The sequence below is a fragment of the Cherax quadricarinatus genome, chromosome 24 (assembly GCF_038502225.1).
Source record: "Cherax quadricarinatus isolate ZL_2023a chromosome 24, ASM3850222v1, whole genome shotgun sequence".
In the NCBI taxonomy this organism is placed as follows: Eukaryota; Metazoa; Arthropoda; class Malacostraca; order Decapoda; family Parastacidae; genus Cherax; species Cherax quadricarinatus.
The window spans coordinates 11444355-11467462 of record NC_091315.1 but is presented as its reverse complement, the minus strand read 5'-3'; the positions used below and the strand labels follow the sequence as shown (position 1 = coordinate 11467462).

General features: G+C 43.9%; 1 protein-coding gene across 4 annotated transcripts in view; it reads right to left on the bottom strand.

Annotated features, from left to right (window-relative positions):
- LOC128690816 (kelch-like protein 20) overlaps nucleotides 1–23108 on the bottom strand; it is a 165852-nt gene that overhangs the window by 69174 nt on the left and 73570 nt on the right. For all 4 annotated transcript variants that reach the window (XM_070088184.1, XM_053779546.2, XM_053779545.2 and 1 more), the window contains one exon: nucleotides 17530–17692. In XM_070088184.1, the coding sequence (XP_069944285.1) occupies nucleotides 17530–17692 (163 nt within the window). The remainder of the gene's footprint in view (nucleotides 1–17529; nucleotides 17693–23108) is intronic.

The window sequence follows — 23108 nt, the reverse complement described above, 5'->3', positions numbered from 1 at the left end:
GCCTGCCTTACTCCTTCATGATGCTTGCAAACCGTGTGAGGATAAAACCCAACAGTGGAGTAATAAATGAGTACTAAACTTGACCTTGCTGCCGCTGTAAAGACTTCCTTACAGGTTAAATTTACAGCCATCCACTCGACGAAAGACTCATTCATCGTCGTCTGTACTGACGATTATGAAGCCTCAAAGCTGATCGCCGACACTTCTATGAAAACCCTCAGAGACAGACAGTTCACCATCTCCCCTTCACCTTTTTTGCTGGCGAAACGTTCCGTTTTAGTCGAAGAAGTAACCGAAGAAGAAACCACAGGCAACCGTTACCTAAGCCAAGCCTTTAATGGGTCTCTAACCTTCTACACCACCCCCAACCTCCCAACCGAAATGAGCGCAGCTGATATGCTCCACTTAATGAAAGAGGGAGCTGTTAAGTACACCTGCACCAAACCTCACCAAATTCCTTTTGAAAACGCACTATCTTACCTCGTGACGAATCTGAACTGCTCCAACCTCAGAATGCAACTATTCCACATGTCCAAGAGGGACTTCAAAAGACTCAAGAGTGGCTCCATCACCAGCGAAGTTTAGCCAAACACACAACACATGATGTGACCCTCCCGACACCTGACGTCCAAACCAGCTCTTCACCTCAGCCTGAAGCATATCAGCCAGCGAGCACTGTCTGCAGTCTGCTCTCTCCTCTATGTCCTCAACATGCCCTCTCTACACTGCCTCGCAGTGCCACGCAGCTGGGTTTAGCCCTGGCTCTTTCATCAACAACTCAAGACCTTCCTCTCACCGACTATTCTTCGTCTGTCCACACTTCCCCACTCACCCACCGGAGTCCCAACAGAAGAGCCTGCTATGTGTTCTCAATGTCTGTCCCACGATCGACTTAGCTGCTGGGTTAAGCCCTGGCTCTATTTCTACAACTAAGAACACTCCTCTCCAGCACTATTCTTCGTCTGTCCCGTCTTCCCCGCTCATCCCATTTGGGATCTTACCTGAACTTTCGTTCGTTCGTTCGTTCGTTCCTTTCTGTTAGTGTGACTTTGTAAATGGTCCAAGTCATAAGCTTCCTTCTCCCACATACAGTTATTTGTGTATTGTTCCAGTCACGGTATTGTGCCTTCTTATTTTAGATACAGACCATTAAGCAAGACGTTTTATGCAGTTAACTGCAATCATAAGCACAATAAGAAAGGTAGCTAATAACAAATGGTCAATTACAAAGGAATTACATACTTGTCTGACACAGCAATACGATGGTATCTTAGTACAGAGGACATCTGTAACTTCATCGTTTAACTACTTGTTATGAGTGAGAAGAGTTGGAATCCAGAGGGATCTGCTTAGAATGGATCAACAGGCCTAATGCAGTGCCCCTGCTATATCATCGAGACCTTCCCACCACACCTTCTGCAGTATTTAAGAATCTAATTTCTATGATCCATCTTCACATTGTTCCAGACCATGGAGCCGAACACTTCTCGAGGCTGAAGGACTGACCACCTCAAAACCTTTTTATCCAAGGTTGATCGACTGATTACATCATATTTACTTTGCTACCATGCTTGCTCCCTCTGTATCTGGCTCAAGAGGCCTACTGTGTAGGCAAAATATTTCAGTCAACAATAAAGATACCTAACTGTAACCACTCTGCTCCTGCTGAATGCATAAATTACAGACATGCAGAAGCTCTGACTCTCATCTTTGGAGAGGGGAACCTTTACCTTCACTGTCATCGTCTTTGATTTTGCACGATGAGCTACCCTAATCGTGTTAAGATTAAACCTTGCAGTGGAACTGTGAACGACTCCTCAAAACTTGCACTTGCAGCTGCCGTTAGGGACGGTTTGCAAGTGAAGTTTAACACTATTCTGACGCTCCAGGAGGCCTTCATTGTCGTGTACAACGATGATGTTGAGGCTGAAAAGTTACTCACCTCTGCCGCCACCACCACTCCACTGACCGAGGCTTTACCGTCATGTCCTCTCCGGCTTTAAGGACTGTCTTCCTCAGGAAACTAGACAAACTTCTTACTTCACAACCCACTGATGACCTCAAGACCTCCATCGAAGACCAGAACTCCTGGGCTACAGTTGAACGCATTACCAAAATCCCTACTGCTTCATCCACGTTAAAAATCACTTTTACTGATGTAACCATGACTGCCCTTGCTGCGGCTGAGGGGCTGGCCATCTATTACTTCATAAGCCCCAGTTATATTGAAGCAGAAAGGTACCACCATATCCCACACTGCTGGAATTGCTATTCATATGTGCAGAGTACCAAGGACTGTCCTGTTAAGGAAAGAAGTTCTGCACGACCTGTGGTTGTGAGGGCCACGATTTCAAGACATGCTCCGCTACCACTCCACCAACATCAACTTGCCTGAACTGCAAGAGCAACCACACACTCTTGCTGCAAAATGTCCTACACGGCGTGAAATATTGAAAAAAAAAACTCAAGAAGCAGCACAGAAGTGCTCTTCCAGATCTCCCACTTACACTGCTATCACCAAATTACAAGCTGATACCACTAAACGTCTCCAGGCTACTCAACCCTCCACCGCCACCTTCATACCTGACTGTATGGTATATGCTAATATGCAGAATATGGCTCTCCCTGGAACTTTCAACACCACCAATAATGAGCTCTTCAGGTTGAACAACATGCCAGAATTTACTTTCCCTGCTTCCCCACCTTCTTCAGCTATGCTGAAGACCACTTCAAATAATGTCAATGTTTCCACACCAGTAAGCTCCTCTCAAACAGCTCCACTACCACCACCGCCTTCATGTGACGGGGACTCCTCCAAATTCCATCAATGAGAGGCCACCATCAGCTTCTTCCACCACTACTGCAATGGATCAATCAGCCAGTGCCATCGAAGACTCGCCCTCTGTATCCTCTTCTGAGGAAGATGTTGACGACTCTTGCACCAGCTCGCCTACTTGGGACAACCTGACTTTCTACACATCATCTTCGAATGAGGATACAATGACCTGCACAGAACTGTACAATGGGCTCTGTGCTGGGTCTGTTAAATTCACTTGTGAGACACCATACCATTTCATTCTTACCCAAGTTCTGGAGTTCATAAAACCACTCTGTTTTACTTTTGGTAATAAAACAAAACTGTACCACCTCTCCAGAACCAATTTCAAGAAATATGTAAACAGCTCTTCCTCAAATGCTCCACGCTAAATATCACCTACAACTAAGCTGCGTCTGTTGTCCCCACCTGCCTCCTCTCCTGCGACCAAGCCTGCTGCAAGCAGGCGATTCATTCTCGTCCTCACACTACCCTTCCTGCTTCTCCAGTCAGCCCCACGAGTGCCTAGCTGTTGGGTTAAGCCCTGGCACTATCTCTTCTACTCATAACCTTCCTCTCACCAGTCTACTCTTTCCCTATCCCCACTTCCCCGCTCGCCCCACAAGGATCTTTACCTGGAGTTTACCTGGAGGGGGTTTCGGGGGTCAACGCCCCCGCGGCCCGGTCTGAGATCAGGCCTCATGGTGGATCAGGGTCTGATCAACCAGGCTGTTACTGCTGGCCTCACGCAATCTGACATACGAACCACAGCCCGGTTGGTCAGGTACTGATTTTAGGTGCCTGTCCAGTGCCTTCTTGAAGACAGCCAGGGGTCTATTGGTAATCCCCCTTATGTATGCTGGGAGGCAGATGAACAGTCTCGGGCACTGGACACTTATTGTGTTGTCTCTCAATGTACTCGTGGCGCCCCTGCGTTTCATCGGGGGAATGTTGCATCTCCTGCTGAGTCTTTTGCTTTCATAGGGAGTGATTTTCGTGTGCAGGTTTGGTGCCAATCCCTCCAGGACCTTCCAAATGTATATTATCATGTATCTCTCTCTCGCCTGCGTTCGAGGGAATACAGATCAAGGACCTTCAACAGTTCCCAGTAGTTTAGGTGCCTTATCGTACTTATGTGAGCCGTGAAAATTCTTTGTACACTCTCCAGGTCAGCATATCGCCAGCCTTGAAGGGGGCCATTAGTGTACAGAAGTATTCCAGCCTAGAAAGCACAAGTCCTTCACATTAATTTTCCGCTCTATTGTATGGTTAGAATTTGTCGTATACCCTGGTACATTTTTAATTTCTTCAAGTTTCCCATATCTGAGTAGTTGAAATTTCTCCTCGTTGAACTTCATATTGTTTTGAGTGGCCCATTCGAAGATTTGGTTGATGTCCGCTTGGAGTCTCTCAGTGTCTTTGATGGAGGTCCCTGCCATGGTAATCCGGGTGTCATCCTCGAAGACACGGAGCTATGGCTTACATCTCTATGTCAGAAATGAGGATGAGGAACAGAATGGGAGCAAGTACTGTGCCTTGTGGAACAGAGCTTTTTACCATGGCTGCCTGGGACTTTACTCTGTTTACTATTACTCTTTGTGTTCTATTTGTCAGGAAGTTATAGATCCATCTACCAATTTTTCCCGGTATTCCTTCATTACGCATTTTGTGCGCTATTACACCGTGGTCACACTTGTAGAAAGCTTTTGCAAAGTCTGTGTATGCTAAATCTGTATTTTGTTTATCCTCTACAACATCCAAGACCTTGTCATAGTGATCTAGTAGCTGAGACAGGCAGGAGCGACCTGCTCTAAACCCGTGTTGCCTTGGGTTGTGTAACTGATGGGTATCTAGGTGGCTGGCGATCTTGCTTCTTAGAACCCTCTCAAAGTTTTTTATGATATGGGATGTTAGTGCTATCGGTCTGTAGTTCTTTGCAATTGCTTTACTGCCACCTTTGTGGAGTGGGGCTATGTCTGTTGTCTTTAGTGAGTGTGGGATGACCCCTGTCCATGCTCTCTCTCCATAAAATGCTGAAGGCACGCGATAGGGGCTTCTTGCAATTTTTGATGAACACGGAGTTCCATGAGTCTGGGCCTGGGGCAGAATGCATGGGCATGTCATTTATTGCCTCTTCAATGTCTTGTGGAGTTAGAATAATATCCGAGATTTTTGAGATGACCAGATTTTGGGTTTCGTTCATTGGATTGCCGACCCTTAGTCTGGGCAGTGACTCGCTGAACACCAAGTCATATTGGGACTTTAGTATCTCACTCATTTCTTGGCTGTAAAGTAAAAGGACACAAGTGCAACTAATGTGACATTTTATTGTGGCAACGTCTCGCTCTCCAGGAGCTTTGTCAAGCCGTTACAAACAGTACATGGACACCGAGGGTATATATAGGCTTAGAATGAGGTGCAATACTAGTGGTGGTAGTAGTAGTAGTAGTAGTGATATAAGTTGTAGTAGTAGTAGTAATACAATACGGAAGAACAATTAGCTTGCACATGAGTAAAAGGATATAAAAGCTATTACTTGGGTAACATAAAAATAGGTAAGACACATATGCAACAGTTAGACAACTTTATTCCGAAACGTTTCGCCTACACAGTAGGCTTCTTCAGTCGAATACAGAAAATAGGCAGGAACAGTAGAGATGTGAAGACGATGTAATCAGTCCATCACCCTTGTAGTCGTAGAATTTGAGGTTGTCAGTCCCTCGGCCTGGAGAAGTTCAGTTCCATAGTCAGGAACTATCTGAAGATCAAGCGACAGTGCGGAGACTTAAATACTGTCGGAAGGAGAGTAGTAGTAGTAGTAGTAGTAGTAGTAGTAGTAGTAGTAGTAGTAGTAGTAGTAGTAGTAGTAGTGAGAATGTGACCACTGAGAGGTCATGTCCCTCTCAGATCCAACACTTCTCACTTGAAAAGCTTGTCCAAGGTGTTTTCTGTACCAAGATGCCATGTGTTGCAGTGTCTGACAAGATGAACATCAAAATGGTATACAATACCGACAGGTTGTTAGGTAAGACACATATGCAACAGTTAGACAACTTTATTCCGAAACGTTTCGCCTAAACAGTAGGCTTCTTCAGTCGAATACAGAAAATAGGCAGGAACAGTAGAGATGTGAAGACGATGTAATCAGTCCATCACCCTTGTAGTCGTAGAATTTGAGGTTGTCAGTCCCTCGGCCTGGAGAAGTTCAGTTCCATAGTCAGGAACTATCTGAAGATCAAGCGACAGTGCGGAGACTTAAATACTGTCGGAAGGAGAGGTGCAGAGTAGTAGTAGTAGTAGTAGTAGTAGTAGTAGTAGTAGTAGTAGTAGTAGTAGTAGTAGTAGTAGTAGTAGTAGTAGTAGTAGTAGTAGTAGTAGTAGTAGTAGTGAGAATGTGACCACTGAGAGGTCATGTCCCTCTCAGATCCAACACTTCTCACTTGAGAAGCTTGTCCAAGGTGTTTTCTGTACCAAGATGCCATGTGTTGCAGTGTCTGACAAGATGAACATCAAAATGGTATACAATACCGACAGGTTGTTAGGTAAGACACATATGCAACAGTTAGACAACTTTATTCTGAAACGTTTCGCCTACACAGTAGGCTTCTTCTACTGTTCCTGCCTATTTTCTGTATTCGACTGAAGAAGCCTACTGTGTAGGCGAAACGTTTCGGAATAAAGTTGTCTAACTGTTGCATATGTGTCTTACCTAACAACCTGTCGGTATTGTATACCATTTTGATGTTCAACATAAAAATAGGTTAGACAAATATTTCTATTGGAGGCTGGATTAGAGAAGGCCTGTTTTAATGTTCATCTTCTGTAATGTGCTTGTGTAGTATTAGCAGGAGAGACTATGTGATGGCAGGGTTTACTGTTTTCAGGAGGATTCTTGAAATTAAGACACATGTGCAACATCTTGGTATCTTTATTGTAGACGTTTCGCCATCCAGTGGCTTTATCAATACAAATTCTAAATTCTAGGACATAACTTGAAGACAGTAGGACTATATACAGAAGATGAGGTAATCAGTCCCTCAACCTTGGAGTAGGTGCGAAGAGCACCGTAGTCGTGGAGATTCTGAAGCAGAAGCAAGGAGCCTGGCGCTTATATACTAACGTCAGGTGTAGCAGACGAGGGCATAGTCACTGGTAGGCGGGATTCCCCAGTGGAAGTAGGTCCTTCCCAAAGAGATGGGTTAGTTGTAGTAGTAGTTGTCGTAGTCGTGAAGGTTATGTACATATCCTCAGAATCAAGATTCCATGATGCTGCAGTGTCTGACAAGTTGTGCAAGAATGGTATATAATACCGACAAGATGAAATTAAGACACGTGTGCAACATCTTTGTATCTTTATACCCAGATGTACCCCACTAAGGAGAGGGATATTGACAACCATGACACAAGATCCCACACTCTTCACGGACTACTCCTGGATTCGTTCGTTTTGTGCTGCTGGGCGGAAGCTGCTGCCTATACAACTACTCCTTGAGAAGAGTTGTGACCTTCCTGTTGTTGGGTACCATCCACCACCTCCCTGGCGCCCAGATCCAGCCGATGTTTGCATCATGCATCTACCCATCTCTAAGCATCTCTGCAGTCAAGACACCCTCAGCAATCATGCTGAGACAAGCATGGCAATGGCAGAGGGAGGCACATGTGCAGTGTATTTCACAGATGGTTCTGTCGACCCTGACAGGAAGAGAGCAGCAGCTGGACTGTACCACAATGGTCACACACAAGGCTGAAGACTCCCTGACCACTGCACGATCCTTCAAGCTGAGCTGGTGGCGATTCAGCAGGCATTGTCACATGCCCTACGACATCGACTCCGACCTGTCATACATTTTGATTCCACCTCTGCAATCAATGCCCTCTCCCATCCTCAACCACAGGACAATGTTCACCTCATCACATCGATCCTGAGCATAATGACAGCCTTAGAAGTTCAGGGTAACAGATCGACATTGAACTGGATCCCCAGCCATGCTGGCATCCGGGGAAATGAGGCGGCAGATGATGCAGCCAAGGCAGCAACAGACTATCCACATGTTGGGATTACTGTCCTCATCAGCCTACGACAGACCAAACTGGTGGCCGCCAGAGCCATGAAACTTATGGGGGAGGTCTTAGGTGATACCCCATCTCAACAGTGGTACCGAGCAGCGACTCAGGGAGAACCCCCTCCATATGATAGAAGCTGGTCCAGAGCTCAGTGTACCGCCATCCATTGGCTTCGTTTGGGCTTTCCCACAGCCAAGATGATGGTAGACAAGGCTGAGGAGGAGATGTGCCAGTACTGTCAGCACGTTGTCCAGCGGCCCCTAACACACTACCTTCTGGAGTGCGAAGTTACTGAGACACTCCGCAGGCAACTAGGAGTGATATTCCCTCTCGAAGAGGACCCAGAGATGACTGTGGCCACACTAGTGTACCATGGAGTCTACTTACCAGACAAGCTGTTACCCGTGATAACGACATATCCTCCTCCTTACTAGTGTCCATAGTTAGGAGTACATATGGTGTTGTCACTTATGAGATGCACCAGTTGAACTGACCAGAAGAGTGCTTGAGCAGCATACGTCACATCATTGTAGAAACCTTTCTCTCTCGGGAGCCAGAGACGGGTCATCGCAAGATTGAGACCCGTGCCAGGACTATGGTCTTGGCGAACATTATACATACATGCTTCTGCTTCAGAATCTCCACGACTACGGTGCTCTTCGCACCTACTCCAAGGTTGAGGGACTGATTACCTCATCTTCTGTATATAATCCTACTGTCTTCAAGTTATGTCCTAGAATTTAGAATTTGTATTGATAAAGCCACTGGATGGCGAAACGTCTACAATAAAGATACCCAGATGTTGCACATGTCTTAATTTCATCTTGTCGGTATTATATACCATTCTTGCACAACTTGTCAGACACTGCAACATCATGGAATCTTGATTCTGAGGATATGTACATAACCTTCACGACTACGACAACTACTACTACAACTAACCCATCTCTTTGGGAAGGACCTACTTCCACTGGGGAATCCCGCCTACCAGTGACTATGCCCTCGTCTGCTACACCTGACGTTAGTATATAAGCGCCAGGCTCCTTGTTTCTGCTTCAGAATCTCCACGACTATGGTGCTCTTCGCACCTACTCCAAGGTTGAGGAACTGATTACCTCATCTTCTGTATATGTCCTACTGCCTTCAAGTTATGTCCTAGAATTTAGAATTTGTATTGATAATGCCACTGGATGGCGAAACGTCTACAATAAAGATACCCAGATGTTGTACATGTGTCTTAATTTCATCTTGTCGGTATTATATACCATTCTTGCACAGGAGGATTCTTGCTAAGACTTCAGAGATGGTGAAGCTGCCTTCATTTTGTTTAATTATATTAAAAACAGAGATTAGTGCTGATTCAAGGCACTTGCGTCTGTGGAAATTAGTTTCTTTGATCACTAATTGGGCGTCCCTGAATTTCACGAGATGACTGGTGGAATTTTGGTGCTGTATGCAGGCATTAATTCTACCAACATATATACATTTCTTGGCTGTCATCTGTGTATGTCCCATCCTGCCTAAGCATGAGCCCAATACTTGATGTTTTTCGCTTAGATCTGGCATAAGAGAAGAAGTATTTTTTTTTCAATTTCCTATATGGCTTTTAGTTCTTCCTGTGATTCTTGTCTCCTGTAAGATTCCTTCAGCTTAAGTTCGATATTTGCAATTTCCTTGACTAGTGCCTCCCTTGGTATTTCAGATATATTGGCCCCACTCAGCAGCTCTGTGACTCTTCGCCTTCATCTGTATAGGGAACATCTCTCTCTTTCTAGTTTACATCTTTTCTTTCTTTTTCTTAATGGAATGTGTCTTGAGCAGATCTCAAGATCCAGAGAATTCATTTTTTCAAGGCAAATGTTTGGATCCGTGTTGTTTAGGGTATCTTCCCAGCTTGTTTCATTTAGGACATGGTTTACTTGAACCTATTGTATGTTTTTATTATTGAAATTGAATTTCGTGAAGAGACCTTCATGACTGCTCACATTTTGCTGGTCTGGAGCCCTGTGCATACATGTCTGTACCTCTATTATGTTGTGATCTGAGTGTATTGTCTTTGAAACAGTTATATTACGTATCAGATCGTCATTGTTAGTGAAGATGAGGTCCAGCATATTTTCTAGTCTTGTAGGCTCTACTATTTGCTGGTTTAAGGTGAATTTGGTGCAGAGATTTAATAGTTCGTGTGTGTGTGAATTTTCATCTGAGCTGCCTCACGGGGTGATCTCTGCTAAAACACTGTTTGCTATACTCCTCAATTTTAGATGCCTCAAGTTGAAATCTCCTGGTAGTAAGACGTTTGAGGCCGGAGTTGGGCGATTTTCCTGGAATTGCTGGGAAGTTGCGTCTGGAGGCTTGTATACCACCACAATGACAAGGTTTTGTTTTTCAACCTTTACCCTCTATGTCTGCAAAGATAAATGTCGTTATATTGGTGGAATTTAGGGGGGTTTTATTTGCTGGCTCTAATATCTGTTGTTCTGGAGTGGAGGCCAATGTCCGTGCCTCTGCTTCAGAAGTGTTTTCAGGTGGTGTAGGATTATTGTCATATCTTGCCAGTCTCTCTACCCTCCTGGCCCTAAAAAAAAACTCTGTCCCTGGGGAGGTTGTTGCTTCCCTCTTTTGTTTCCCATAGTCTGGCATGTCTGTGTCTTCTAGTCCCCTTTTGATGATGTGCCTGGCAGTATGCGTTGTAGCATTTTCTTTCATGGATTGATGAGTGACACATTTCTGGGTGAAATAAGTTACAGGAGGGGAAGTTGCACTCTCCTGTTGTCATGTGGGTGCGGCATTTTTCAGGATGGTCAGAGGTGCATGTCCCACCTGTTTTACCAGATATACCGTGCGTGCAGATACCCAAGGCATAAGTATTTACATAGATTGCAATTCTGTTTGCTAGGATTTATTGTAGCTGCGTTCGTTGTCTTGTCTTGTCCATCGTCATATAAATAGATGGTTAGTGGTGGCTGTCATGGACAAAGATACAAGGAAACATAAGACATATAAGCCAGGCTATCCTACACAGTACAAGGGCACATATAAGCCAGGATATCCTACACAGTACAAGGAAACATATAAGCCAGGATATCCTACACAGTACAAGGAAACATATAAGCCAGGATATCCTACACAGTACAAGGAAACATATAAGCCAGGCTATCCTACACAGTACAAGGAAACATATAAGCCAGGATATCCTACACAGTACAAGGAAACATATAAGCCAGGATATCCTACACAGTACAAGGAAACATATAAGCCAGGCTATCCTACACAGTACAAGGAAACATATAAGCCAGGATATCCTACACAGTACAAGGAAACATAAGCCAGGATATCCTACACAGTACAAAGAAACATATAAGCCAGGATATCCTACACAGTACAAGGAAACATATAAGCCAGGATATTACACAGTACAAGGAAACATGTAAGACAGGATATCCTACATAGTACAAGGAAACATATAAGCCAGGATATCCTACACAGTACAAGGAAACATATAAGCCAGGATATCCTACACAGTACAAGGAAACATATAAGCCAGGATATCCTACACAGTACAAGGAAACATATAAGCCAGGATATCCTACACAGTACAAGGAAACATATAAGCCAGGATATCCTACACAGTACAAGGAAACATATAAGCCAGGATATCCTACACAGTACAAGGAAACATATAAGCCAGGATATCCTACACAGTACAAGGAAACATATAAGCCAGGATATCCTACACAGTACAAGGACACATATAAGCCAGGCTATCCTACACAGTACAAGGAAACATATAAGCCAGGATATCCTACACAGTACAAGGAAACATATAAGCCAGGATATCCTACACAGTACAAGGAAACATATAAGCCAGGATATCCTACATAGTACAAGGAAACATATAAGCCAGGATATCCTACACAGTACAAGGAAACATATAAGCCAGGATATCCTACACAGTACAAGGAAGCATATAAGCCAGGATATCCTACACAGTACAAGGAAACATATAAGCCAGAATATCCTACACAGTACAAAGAAACATATAAGCCAGGATATCCAACACAGTACAAGGACACATATAAGCCAGGATATCCTACACAGTGCAAGGAAACGTATAAGCCATGCTATCCTACACAGTACAAGGAAACATATAAGCCAGGCTATCCTACACAGTACAAGGAAACATATAAGCCAGGATATCCTACATAGTACAAGGAAACATATAAGCCAGGATATCCTACACAGTACAAGGAAACATAAGCTAGAATATCCTACACAGTGCAAGGAAACATATAAGCAGGATATCCTACACAGTACAAGGAAACATATAAGCCAGGCTATCCTACACAGTACAAGGAAACATATAAGCAGGATATCCTACACAGTACAAGGAAACATATAAGCCAGGATATCCTACACAGTACAAGGAAACATATAAGCCAGGATATCCTACACAGTAAAAGGAAACATATAAGCCAGGATATCCTACATAGTACAAGGAAACATGTAAGCCAGGATATCCTACACAGTACAAGGAAACATATAAGCCAGGATATCCTACACAGTACAAGGAAACATATAAGCCAGGATATCCTACACAGTACAAGGAAACATATAAGCCAGGATATCCTACACAGTACAAGGAAACATATAAGCCAGGATACCATACACAGTACAAGGAAACATATAAGCCAGGATATTACACAGTACAAGGAAACATATAAGCCAGGATATCCTACACAGTACAAGGAAACATATAAGCCAGGATATCCTACACAGTACAAGGAAACATATAAGCCAGGATATCCTACACAGTACAAGGAAACATAAAAGCCAGAATATCCTACACAGTACAAAGAAACATATAAGCCAGGATATCCTACACAGTACAAGGACACATAAGCCAGGATGTCCTACACAGTACAAGGAAACATATAAGCCAGGCTATCCTACACAGTACAAGAAAACATATAAGCCAGGATATCCTACACAGTACAAGGAAACATATAAGCCAATAAGCCAGGATATCCTACACAGTACAAGGAAACATATAAGCCAGGATATCCTACATAGTACAAGGAAACATATAAGCCAGGCTATCCTACACAGTACAAGGAAACATATAAGCCAGGATATCCTACACAGTACAAGGAAACATATAAGCCAGGATATCCTACACAGTACAAGGAAACATATAAGCCAGGATATCCTACACAGTACAAGGAAACATATAAGCCAGGATATCCTACACAGTACAAGGAAACATATAAGCCAGGCTATCCTACACAGTACAAGGAAACATATAAGCCAGGATATCCTACACAGTACAAGGAAACATATAAGCCAGGATATCCTACATAGTACAAGGAAACATATAAGCCAGGCTATCCTACACAGTACAAGGAAACATATAAGCCAGGATATCCTACACAGTACAAGGAAACATATAAGCCAGGATATCCTACACAGTACAAGGAAACATATAAGCCAGGATATCCTACACAGTACAAGGAAACATATAAGCCAGGATATCCTACACAGTACAAGGAAACATATAAGCCAGGCTATCCTACACAGTACAAGGAAACATATAAGCCAGGATATCCTACACAGTACAAGGAAACATATAAGCCAGGATATCCTACATAGTACAAGGAAACATATAAGCCAGGATATCCTACGTAGTACAAGGACACATATAAGCCAGGATATCCTACATAGTACAAGGAAACATATAAGCCAGGATATCCTACACAGTACAAGGAAACATATAAGCCAGGATATCCTACACAGTACAAGGAAACATATAAGCCAGGATATCCTACACAGTACAAGGAAACATATAAGCCAGGATATCCTACACAGTACAAGGAAACATAAGACACATAAGCCAGGCTATCCTTCAAAGTACAAGGAAATACATAAGCCAGGATATCCTACACAGTTCAAGGAAACATATAAGCCAGGATATCCTACACAGTACAAGGAAACATATAAGCCAGGATATCCTACACAGTAAGATAAGATAAAATTTCGTTCGGATTTTTAACCCCGGAGGGTTAGCCACCCAGGATAACCCAAGAAAGTCAGTGCGTCATCAAGGACTGTCTAACTTATTTCCATTGGGGTCCTTAATCTTGTCCCCCAGGATGCGACCCACACCAGTCGACTAACACCCAGGTACCTATTTGCTGCTAGGTGAACAGGACAATAGGTGTAAGGAAACGTGTCGAATTGTTTCCACCCGCCGGGAATCGAACCCGGGCCCTCCGTGTGTGATGCGGGAGCTTTGGCCACCAGGCCACCGGGCCTGGTGGCCCGGTGGATATCCTACACAGTACAAGGAAACATACAAGCCAGAATATCCTACATAGTACAAGGAAACATATAAGCCAGGATATCCTACACAGTACAAGGAAACATATAAGCCAGGATATCCTACATACAAAGAAACATAATAGCCAGGATATCCTACATACAGAGAAAAATATAAGCCAGGATATCGTACATGGTGGCAGATAACCCGGGCTGTGATGGACATGTGGGGCAGTGGGCCATCAGCAGCAACAGCCTGGTTGACTAGGCTAGCACCAGATGAGCCTGGTCCATGACCGCGACCCAGGAGTAGTAAGACTCTCAAAACTCATCAGAGGTATATCAAAGGTATAGTACAGGCAGGCCTCGTTTATACAGCTTGTTATGTTCCAGGCTACCGCTGTAAAGAGGTAGCCTAGAACCTCCAAATGCATATAAAAGTTTGATAAAATATTTATACTATTATATATTAAGTGAGCAATAGTTATCCCTAAAAACTGCATATACAGTATGCGCATTACTCAACTTAAAATATTTTCATCCTTAGCTTATAGTGAGTGGTGATTATATTTATTGTAAGAAATCTGAATAAATGAAGAATGGATATAATTGAATACTGGTGCACTAGCGAAGTGCTGTAAAGCGACGCCTGCCTCTACACAAGGAAACTTAAGCCGTCGTATCCTACTTGGTACAACACAACATATTAGACAGGATATTCTGCAAAAATAAGAAATGCTGCAATTGACAGCGAAATGTTTGAAAGAAAGTCATATCTACAAAAACTTCTTCAGCTTGTCATCCTTCAAAATTTAAAAAGGTTAGGAACAAAAATCATTAATATACTAGAAACCTTAAAAATAATGGAATAAAAATAAAGAATTCAATAGTGTTCCAAGGAAATTTAATATAAATGAATAAAAATCAATAATGTACCAAGGAAATTAAACATAATGGAATAAAAATCAATAATGTACCAAGGAAATTAAACATAATGGAATAAAAATCAATAATGTACCAAGGAAATTAAACATAATGGAATAAAAATCAATAATGTACCAGGAAAACTGGATTATGTTGTCTGATACTGGTATGAGTAACTGTTCAATTAGCACTGTAGCAGGTTCTGTTCAGTTATTACTGGTTTTAGATGATTTGACGTAGAATATCAGGTAAAGGTGCATTAGAGTGGTAAGATAAGATAAGATTCTGTTTTATTTTCATTGGTGTCCTTCAGACTTGTCCCGCAGGATGCGACCCACACCAGTAAACTAACACCCAGGTACTCACTGCTAGGTGAACAGGGACAGTAAGTGTAAGGAAATATACCCAATGTTGCCACCCGGCTGGGAATCGAACCACGGACATTCAGTGTGAGGCGAGAGCATTGCCTACCAGGTACACAGTAACATATCTTGGAGAGGATGCCTACTGTTTCGGAGGCATTTACCCTCGATTTGTCTTACAATTGGGGGTGAAGGAGGTATGGACTGGAGTGGGAGACACTTAAGAATTCAGCAAGATTTTAGGATTTTTGTTGTTAGTGAGCAAGGTAAAAACTCATGATATAACTAGTTAATCGGATTTGAGTCATGGAAGCAAAAAAAATAGTGTCTGCACTCCAAAGGAGTGTAGTTCAGCATCACTTAAAATGCGATATCTGAAAAATTCTGACAGGACAACTATCGAATGAGTGGTGACGAATGTTTCCTTCTTTCCTTATATTGCATTCATTACGAAATATACTAAACAAACTAAATGTGTTCTGGTACCTGCCCAATCTGAGAAAGGTGCCAGTACTGGCACCTGTGTAGTTCTTTGTGAGGCCTTGTTTAGTGTAAATTTAATGTTTATTATGCACCCCGTACCCATCCTGTGGGCGGGGCCTTGTTTACATATTGGTATGTGAATCGTTGGTTTGCGGGCACCAACTTTAAGAATTGGGTATGCCATAATCACACAGTAGAGACGTCATGCTATGCATATGCACTGTTGGTTGACACACTGTCTAAGTCTTGCCGAGGACTTACGGCCTTGTCAATTCAAATGTGAGAAAGCCCCACAATGGATCTATACAGGTGCTAATAGTAATATTACTAACATTAGTATCCCCGTATCCCATAAACTCAGCCTTTCTACCTCAATGTTCACAGAAGGAATAGAACAGAGTGTTGCATAAGCTTCTAATGCAGTTAAATGTCAGCAATGAAGATTTGAAGGCAATCAAGAGGCATTCACAAGTTATCACATGGGAACTAATTCTGTATCCCAATTTCTTCAAACAATATGGCAAACTGGCACCTACACTGCCCAACACTAATATGAACCACCCACTGAATAAAATACACCAGCTTTGTAAGTTTAAAACCAACCAGAAGATTCATTCTTTAGTTATTTCACAGATGCCAATATCTGACAATATCCTGACACTATTCAGGTCGCTTGTTCTATCTAGGCTGGAATTTTGCTGCACACTAACAGCCCCTTTCAAGGCAGGTGAAATTGCTGACCTAGAAAATGTACAGAGAACCTTCATGGCGCACATAACTGTGATAAAACACCTAAATTACTGGGAACGCTTGAAGTTCCTAAACCTGTACTCCCTAGAACGCAGGCGGGAGAGAGGCCTGATTATATACACTTGGAAAATCCTAGAGGGACTAGTACCAAACTTGCATATGAAAATCACTCCCTATGAAAGCATAAGACTCGGCAGACAACGCAACATCCACCCAATGAAAAGCAGGGGTGCCACTAGCATGATAAGAGACAACATAATAAGTGTGAGGGGCCCAAGACTGTTCAACTGCCTCCCAGCATACATAAGGGGGATCACCAATAAACCCCTGGCTGTCTTCAAGCAGGCACTGGACAAGCACCTAAAGTCAGTACCTGACCAGCCGGGCTGTGGGTCATACATCGGGTTGTGTGCGGTCAACAGTAACAGCCTGGTTGATCAGGCCCTGATCCACCATGAGGTCTGGTCACAGACTGGGCCACGGGGGCGTTGACCCCCGGAACCCTCTCCAGGTATCCCAAATGTATCAGTACCTCAAGTTTGAAGCTGATCAGAAGCTGTATTCTCAAGTTATTGGTGTTGAAGGTTTGAAGCTGATCAGAAGAATTCACAAAATAATATTTGAAAATCAGTATAATTTTTTCCCCAATTTCCATAAAAATGGCAAACTGACAACTACACAGTCCACAATCAAGCAAATTTTTTTTAGCAAAATAGATACACCAGCATTTAGGGTTTGAAGCTGATCAGAAGAGGCATTCTCTAGTTATTTCATGGAAAACAATCTGTTTAATAAAACTGGCAAATTAAAACTTACTTAAAATAGGGAGATGCAGCTGCTAGGATGACTTTATGAGCGTGTATGATCTCGTCTCGAGTTGTAATAACCAGATCTGTGAAAAGCCTCGTGTCCCAGGCATCGTGCAGTCCACGGGCTAGGGTGGCTGGCCACCCTCCATCTGCTACACCGTCCACCATCCCTACCGTTATGAAGTGTGCATTAGAATTTGTATCAGCTACTGATACGCCACCATATCATTAACTCACTATACTGCCGCTACAAGATCTGCCAGAGCTTACAAGTTCTTTCTATCACAGCTTCCTTAATTAATGGTCCTTCGTAATTATTATTTTTTAATAAAATCTAAACTTGGACGTATCTAAATTATACATCTGTCCTGATTTATACGACATATTATAAGGTTAGAACAAGAGTTAATTATGTTTATTTTACCATGCCACCCTGTAACTCAGTATTAACACATTTGACATTTAGGCATTTGGAGGGGGGAGGGATGCCGAGATGTACAAGCCTCTCAATATGCCCTTCTTCACATAGCAATAGGTTCGAGGTTCTGACCAGAGCTTTGGTAAGATGGGAGGGAGGAAGGATGGGTAAGGATGGAATGTAGGAAAGGTTAGGGGGGAGGAGGGGTAGGTGGGGTTGTAAAAGGGTAGTGGCCTATCCGCTTTGTTGTATTTTGAATATGCGTGTGTGCATATTGAGTAATTTATTGAGAGGTTGGTTTTATGAGTTGGGATATGCTTCCTGCCCATCAATTGCACACTGCTATATTGTTGTTATACCAGTGCGCCACTGAATTGGAAGGATGCATACTGCGTGCAATTTTTTTTTTCCAGAGGTTGGTCAGAAGGCCGTAGCTGCAGGCGGAAGTTGCAGGTCATTTGATGGTGGTTGGTTGCTCACCTGGGGTTGGCTGGCTAAGCAGTGGCTGAGGTGGTGTCCTGCTGGAAGGTAGTTGTAGTGCAACAAGGTTAGTTGTGAGGTGTTGATTGATAGAAGTGGGTCACCCGGAGATGGGGAGCGTTAGTCCGTGTTACTGGACGTAGAATGGTTCCGGTGGTATCCATTCTTCTGCAGGGAGGTCGCTTAAGATTTTCGGTCGAGGGAAGTTCTTGTGGATGAAGCATCGAACTCTTTGTTGGAGGGTCATTCTTTGGGCTCTGTGGGGAGGGGTGGTAATGGTATAGTCGGTCGTGTTCACTGGTTGGGGGGGTTCTCTCTGTCAGGCACATAGAGTTCCTGCATGTCATATAGTTGTCTCTTCATGAGTTTATCTAACCGGACATTGATTGCAGGGATTTTCTGCTGTATGTGAAGGTCCTTGGTCCTGATTCTGTCTCTGAGTCTGGTGCCAGTGATGAAGCGGAGGGCTTTGTTTTGGACTCTTTAGAGTTTTAGCATGTTGGTTTTGGTTGTGAGCGACAAGGGTGCACAGGGGTATTCCAGCAGAGGTCTGATCATCTTGTACAGGTGTAGTTTGATGTGTGGAGGAGCTGCTTTGAATCGATAAAGTTGGCCAAGGTGGGCTTTAGCTAGGTTTACTTTTTTGGTTGCGTGGGATGTAGAGTTGAGTAATCTGTCGATCTCGTATCCTAGGATCTTGTTTGGATTCCTAATAGCAATTCGGGTGCCCCTGATGGAGATGCCCCCTTTGTCTTCTATGGTTGATGGCAAGCATCCAATGGTGCTGATGAGGACTTTGTCTGGGTTGGTTGTGATTCTCCATTTCTTCTCCCACATGGCTGTTCTATTTAGTTCTTCATTCATTTTCTCAATTGCTCTCCTATGTTCATTTGCACCAGCTGTAGGGGTGGAGGAGACAACATGGATGACATCGTCTGCAATTTGAGTGATGATGGTGTCGGTATGTTCAGGTTGGGGGAGGTCGCTGACGTATATGTTGAAGAGGATAGGGCTGAGGCAAGAGCCTTGGGGTACTTCTGCTGTTTGTGTGAAGGGATTTGATTCCATTTCATGGAAGGTGGGGATGATTCTTCTTCCTGTTAAGAAGTTGTAGATGAGCCTGAGGAAGGTCCAGTTGCGATCAGGGAGGTCTAAGAGTTTGTAAATGAGACCGTCATGCCAAAGGCTATCAAAGGCCTTGTGCACGTCCCTGGTGGCGATAAGGGCCAGGTTCCCTTGCTTCTTCAGGCTGGCCACGGCATCAAAGATGATGTTTATGGCATGCTGAGTGCTGCGGTGGGACCTGAAGCCGAACCGCCTTTCAGAGAATAGGTGGTTGAACTCCATGTAGTAATTTAGTCTGTTGGAGATTATTCTTTTGAAGACTTTGCCTGTGACTTCGAGTAGGGAGATGGATCTGTAGTTCTCGGGGATGTGGTTGTCCTTGTTAGGTTTGGCAATGAAGATCATCTTAGCTGTCTTGAAGGCCACTTCCCAGCAATAGGTACATAGGAGGTAATGTACTGTTGTGGGCCAAATCTTAGGAAAGAGGACTCATAGACCGCACTGGACACTGGATGTGGAAGAACATGCGTACCATTATGACATTATTAAAGGAAACGTTTTGCCACATGTGGCTTCTTCAGGACTAAGACAGAAACATCTTAATAAAGTGAGGTCAGGCAAATAGGGTAAGGAAACATGTAAGCTTGATAACAATTTATTGGTAAATATGAGACGCTGAAGGTACCCAGCTTTTGTGTGATAGTGTGAGAGATTGCTATAAGGGAGGTTCCTAAGCATTTTGGTCTGTGCAGGTCACTTTCTTGGATGACTATAGTAGTATCACCCAATTTTAGGTGTCCTTGGATATCTGTGCTATACGCAAACACTGTTCAGGTCACCACAGCCGTGACAATCTAACAACGTGTACCACCTGAATCTGATATGCTGCCTCTGCAAGAGGCAGGGGAACGGCACTTCTGAGTGTGTCCTGAGTCTTTTTTGCATGTGTCCTGTTTATAGACCTTATAGCCAGGCACAGATGACGACTTAAGAGAGAGACGGACCACCAGCTGCGAGATTAGTAGTTTTCGAGGGTGAAACATGCAGGCTTCCCTGACTGAGTGCCTGGAGGAGTTAATTCCAGCAGAGGGTGATAGTGAAGGTTCGTTTTCAGTGAAAGGAAGGTGACTCTTGAAGGAAGCAGGACACTCATACCTCTCACCCTGTGCTTCCACCAGGCCATCCCTGGCAGATGCATCCCCCAGAAAGCTATCTTCTCAAGAGAACCTCCAACAAACTCCAGGCCACTTAGACAGGCAGGACCGATGGTAGCCGAGGTGGAGGGGCCAATGACAAGGTACCTGAAGACTGAGGAAGACGAATCTCGGACTGTCTCAGTAAAGTAGACCCCACAGTTAGCTAGGGCCCTGTAGATAGAAGCAACATCCACATAAGATCGGCCAGGATGGAGTAATGTCCTCCTGCTGGCCTCAAAGAAAACCCATCTTTTCTATATATACACACACATCACGCAGCAAAGCCACTCTTTCTTGTGTTCCTCATACGACCTGTCATTAGCTTAGTGGGAGTGCCTTGAGCTGTCACACTAACACACCAGTACAGGAGTGGGAAGTGTCGAAGTCGATGCCACATTCAATATCAAGTGTTTTGGGTTGCCTTATACTTGGTTCTGTAAATGTCAAACTTCTGTTACTTGAAGCAATGTACTGGGAAGGGAACATGTTCTTTAACCAGGATCAAAGTAGAGAAAAAGGTTCGATTGGTCAAACGGAAGGACCAGTGAATTTGTGCTCACCAGACCAACACCCGCTTTCCTCAATCCTCTAAACCACAACTACTCCAGGATTCAGAGGCCAAATGTCCTATTCCTTGTCGTTCAAATAACCTGTGCAAATAACGTTCCCCACCATCTCACCAAGCTACAAGTGGGCACAGGCCTGCCTAGGTCCAGCCATCTTATCACCAGATTATCCTTAGAGATCTTGGGGATGTTAAGCCACAAGATCTCTAACTGCCGATTGAGATTTATTAATTAGTAGTACGGTTGGAGACAGATCCCAGGTTACAGTGGCACTTTGATCTTGAATTCACTCCCGACGGCTTCTAAGCAGTAGGGAGAATTGTCCTTCAGTTCACTGACATGAAGACACTGACCATCCACCTCTGAGTCACTGAATCGATTAACATACATATCAGCAGAGGCAGTACTAAGGAGCTAAATTCCTCCCCAAAATTACACTAGGCCCCATAGCCCCCTAAATTAAAATAATAATAATAATAATAATTAACAGAGGTTTGGGATTTGGCTGGTAACGGGTAAAGGCAAACCAGCAAGAATGCTGAGAGTTGTGCGCCAAACCTGCACACGAAAATCAGTCCCTATGAAAGCAAAAGACTCGGCAGGAGATGTAATATTCCCCCCATGAAAAGCAGGGGCACCAAGAGTACATTGAGAGACAACACAATAAGTGTCCAGGCCCAAGACTGTTCAATTGCCTCCCAGCATACATAAGGGGGATTACTAATAGTCCCCTGGCTGTTTACAAGAAGGCACAAGACAGGCACCTAAAGTCAGTACCTGACCAACCGGGCTGTGGTTCGTACGTCACCTTGCGTGCGGCCAGCAGTAACAGCCTGGTTGATCAGACCCTGATCCACCATGAGGCCTAGTCTCATACCGGGCCGCGGGGACGTTGATCCCCGAAACCCTCTCCAGGTAAACTCCAGGCTCCGCTCGTGACCTCCACACAAGTTCTACCCCACCAAATCTTCATGTGCGCCACCAGATGGTCCACCAGACGGACTCTGGGTGCTGTAGTCTACCTAGGTGCTTCAGTTGGTGGGAGAACCCAGTAAAAATGACTACTCCATAATCGCCCGAAGCAAACTTTAACAAAGGGGTAAAAATCATTGCTTTGGTAGCCACATAAAAGATAGGTAAGTACACGCACACACTAGTGTGCACGCGCTCGCACACACACACACACACACACCACACACACACACATGTCTTATAGTAAATTAAAGAGTATCTTACAAGGAGAAAAAGAGTGACTGTTAGAGAAGAGGATTCAGACTAGGCAAGTATGTAGCAAGCGGCAGGGCCTGGAGCTGAGACTCGAACCTTGCAGGTAGAAATAGGTGAATACGCACAAGAGGTGGGGTGAGGAGCACCGCCTTAACCCCTGCAAACACAAATAGGAAGGTACAACTAGATAAACACACACACACACACACACACACACACACACACACACACACACACACACACAGACGCGTGGATACAGACGCGTGGGTCCGTGGGGTGAAGACGTGGGTAACAAGGCTCCGAGAACCTTAGCCTTGAAAGACACGTAATATCAGCTAGAAGTAATCAGTGGTAGTGGAACGTCAGTGAACAATACTACGAGTGATAATTAAAGTTATTAGTTAAATAAAGTGAGAGGAAAGCTGAAATCATAATATTTCAAAGCGCAAACCGTTGGGGGTCTTAGGCGCTGTTGCCACATTGGTAGCGGTAGGCCTGATGAAGTGACGTCACGACAAGTTGTGTGCCATTATACATATGAAGTGAAGTGTATATAATGTGAAGTGTATACTATCATCAGTGAAGAGTGAAGTGAGGAAGCGGGATGTACGAGAATATATGGTTATAATCATCA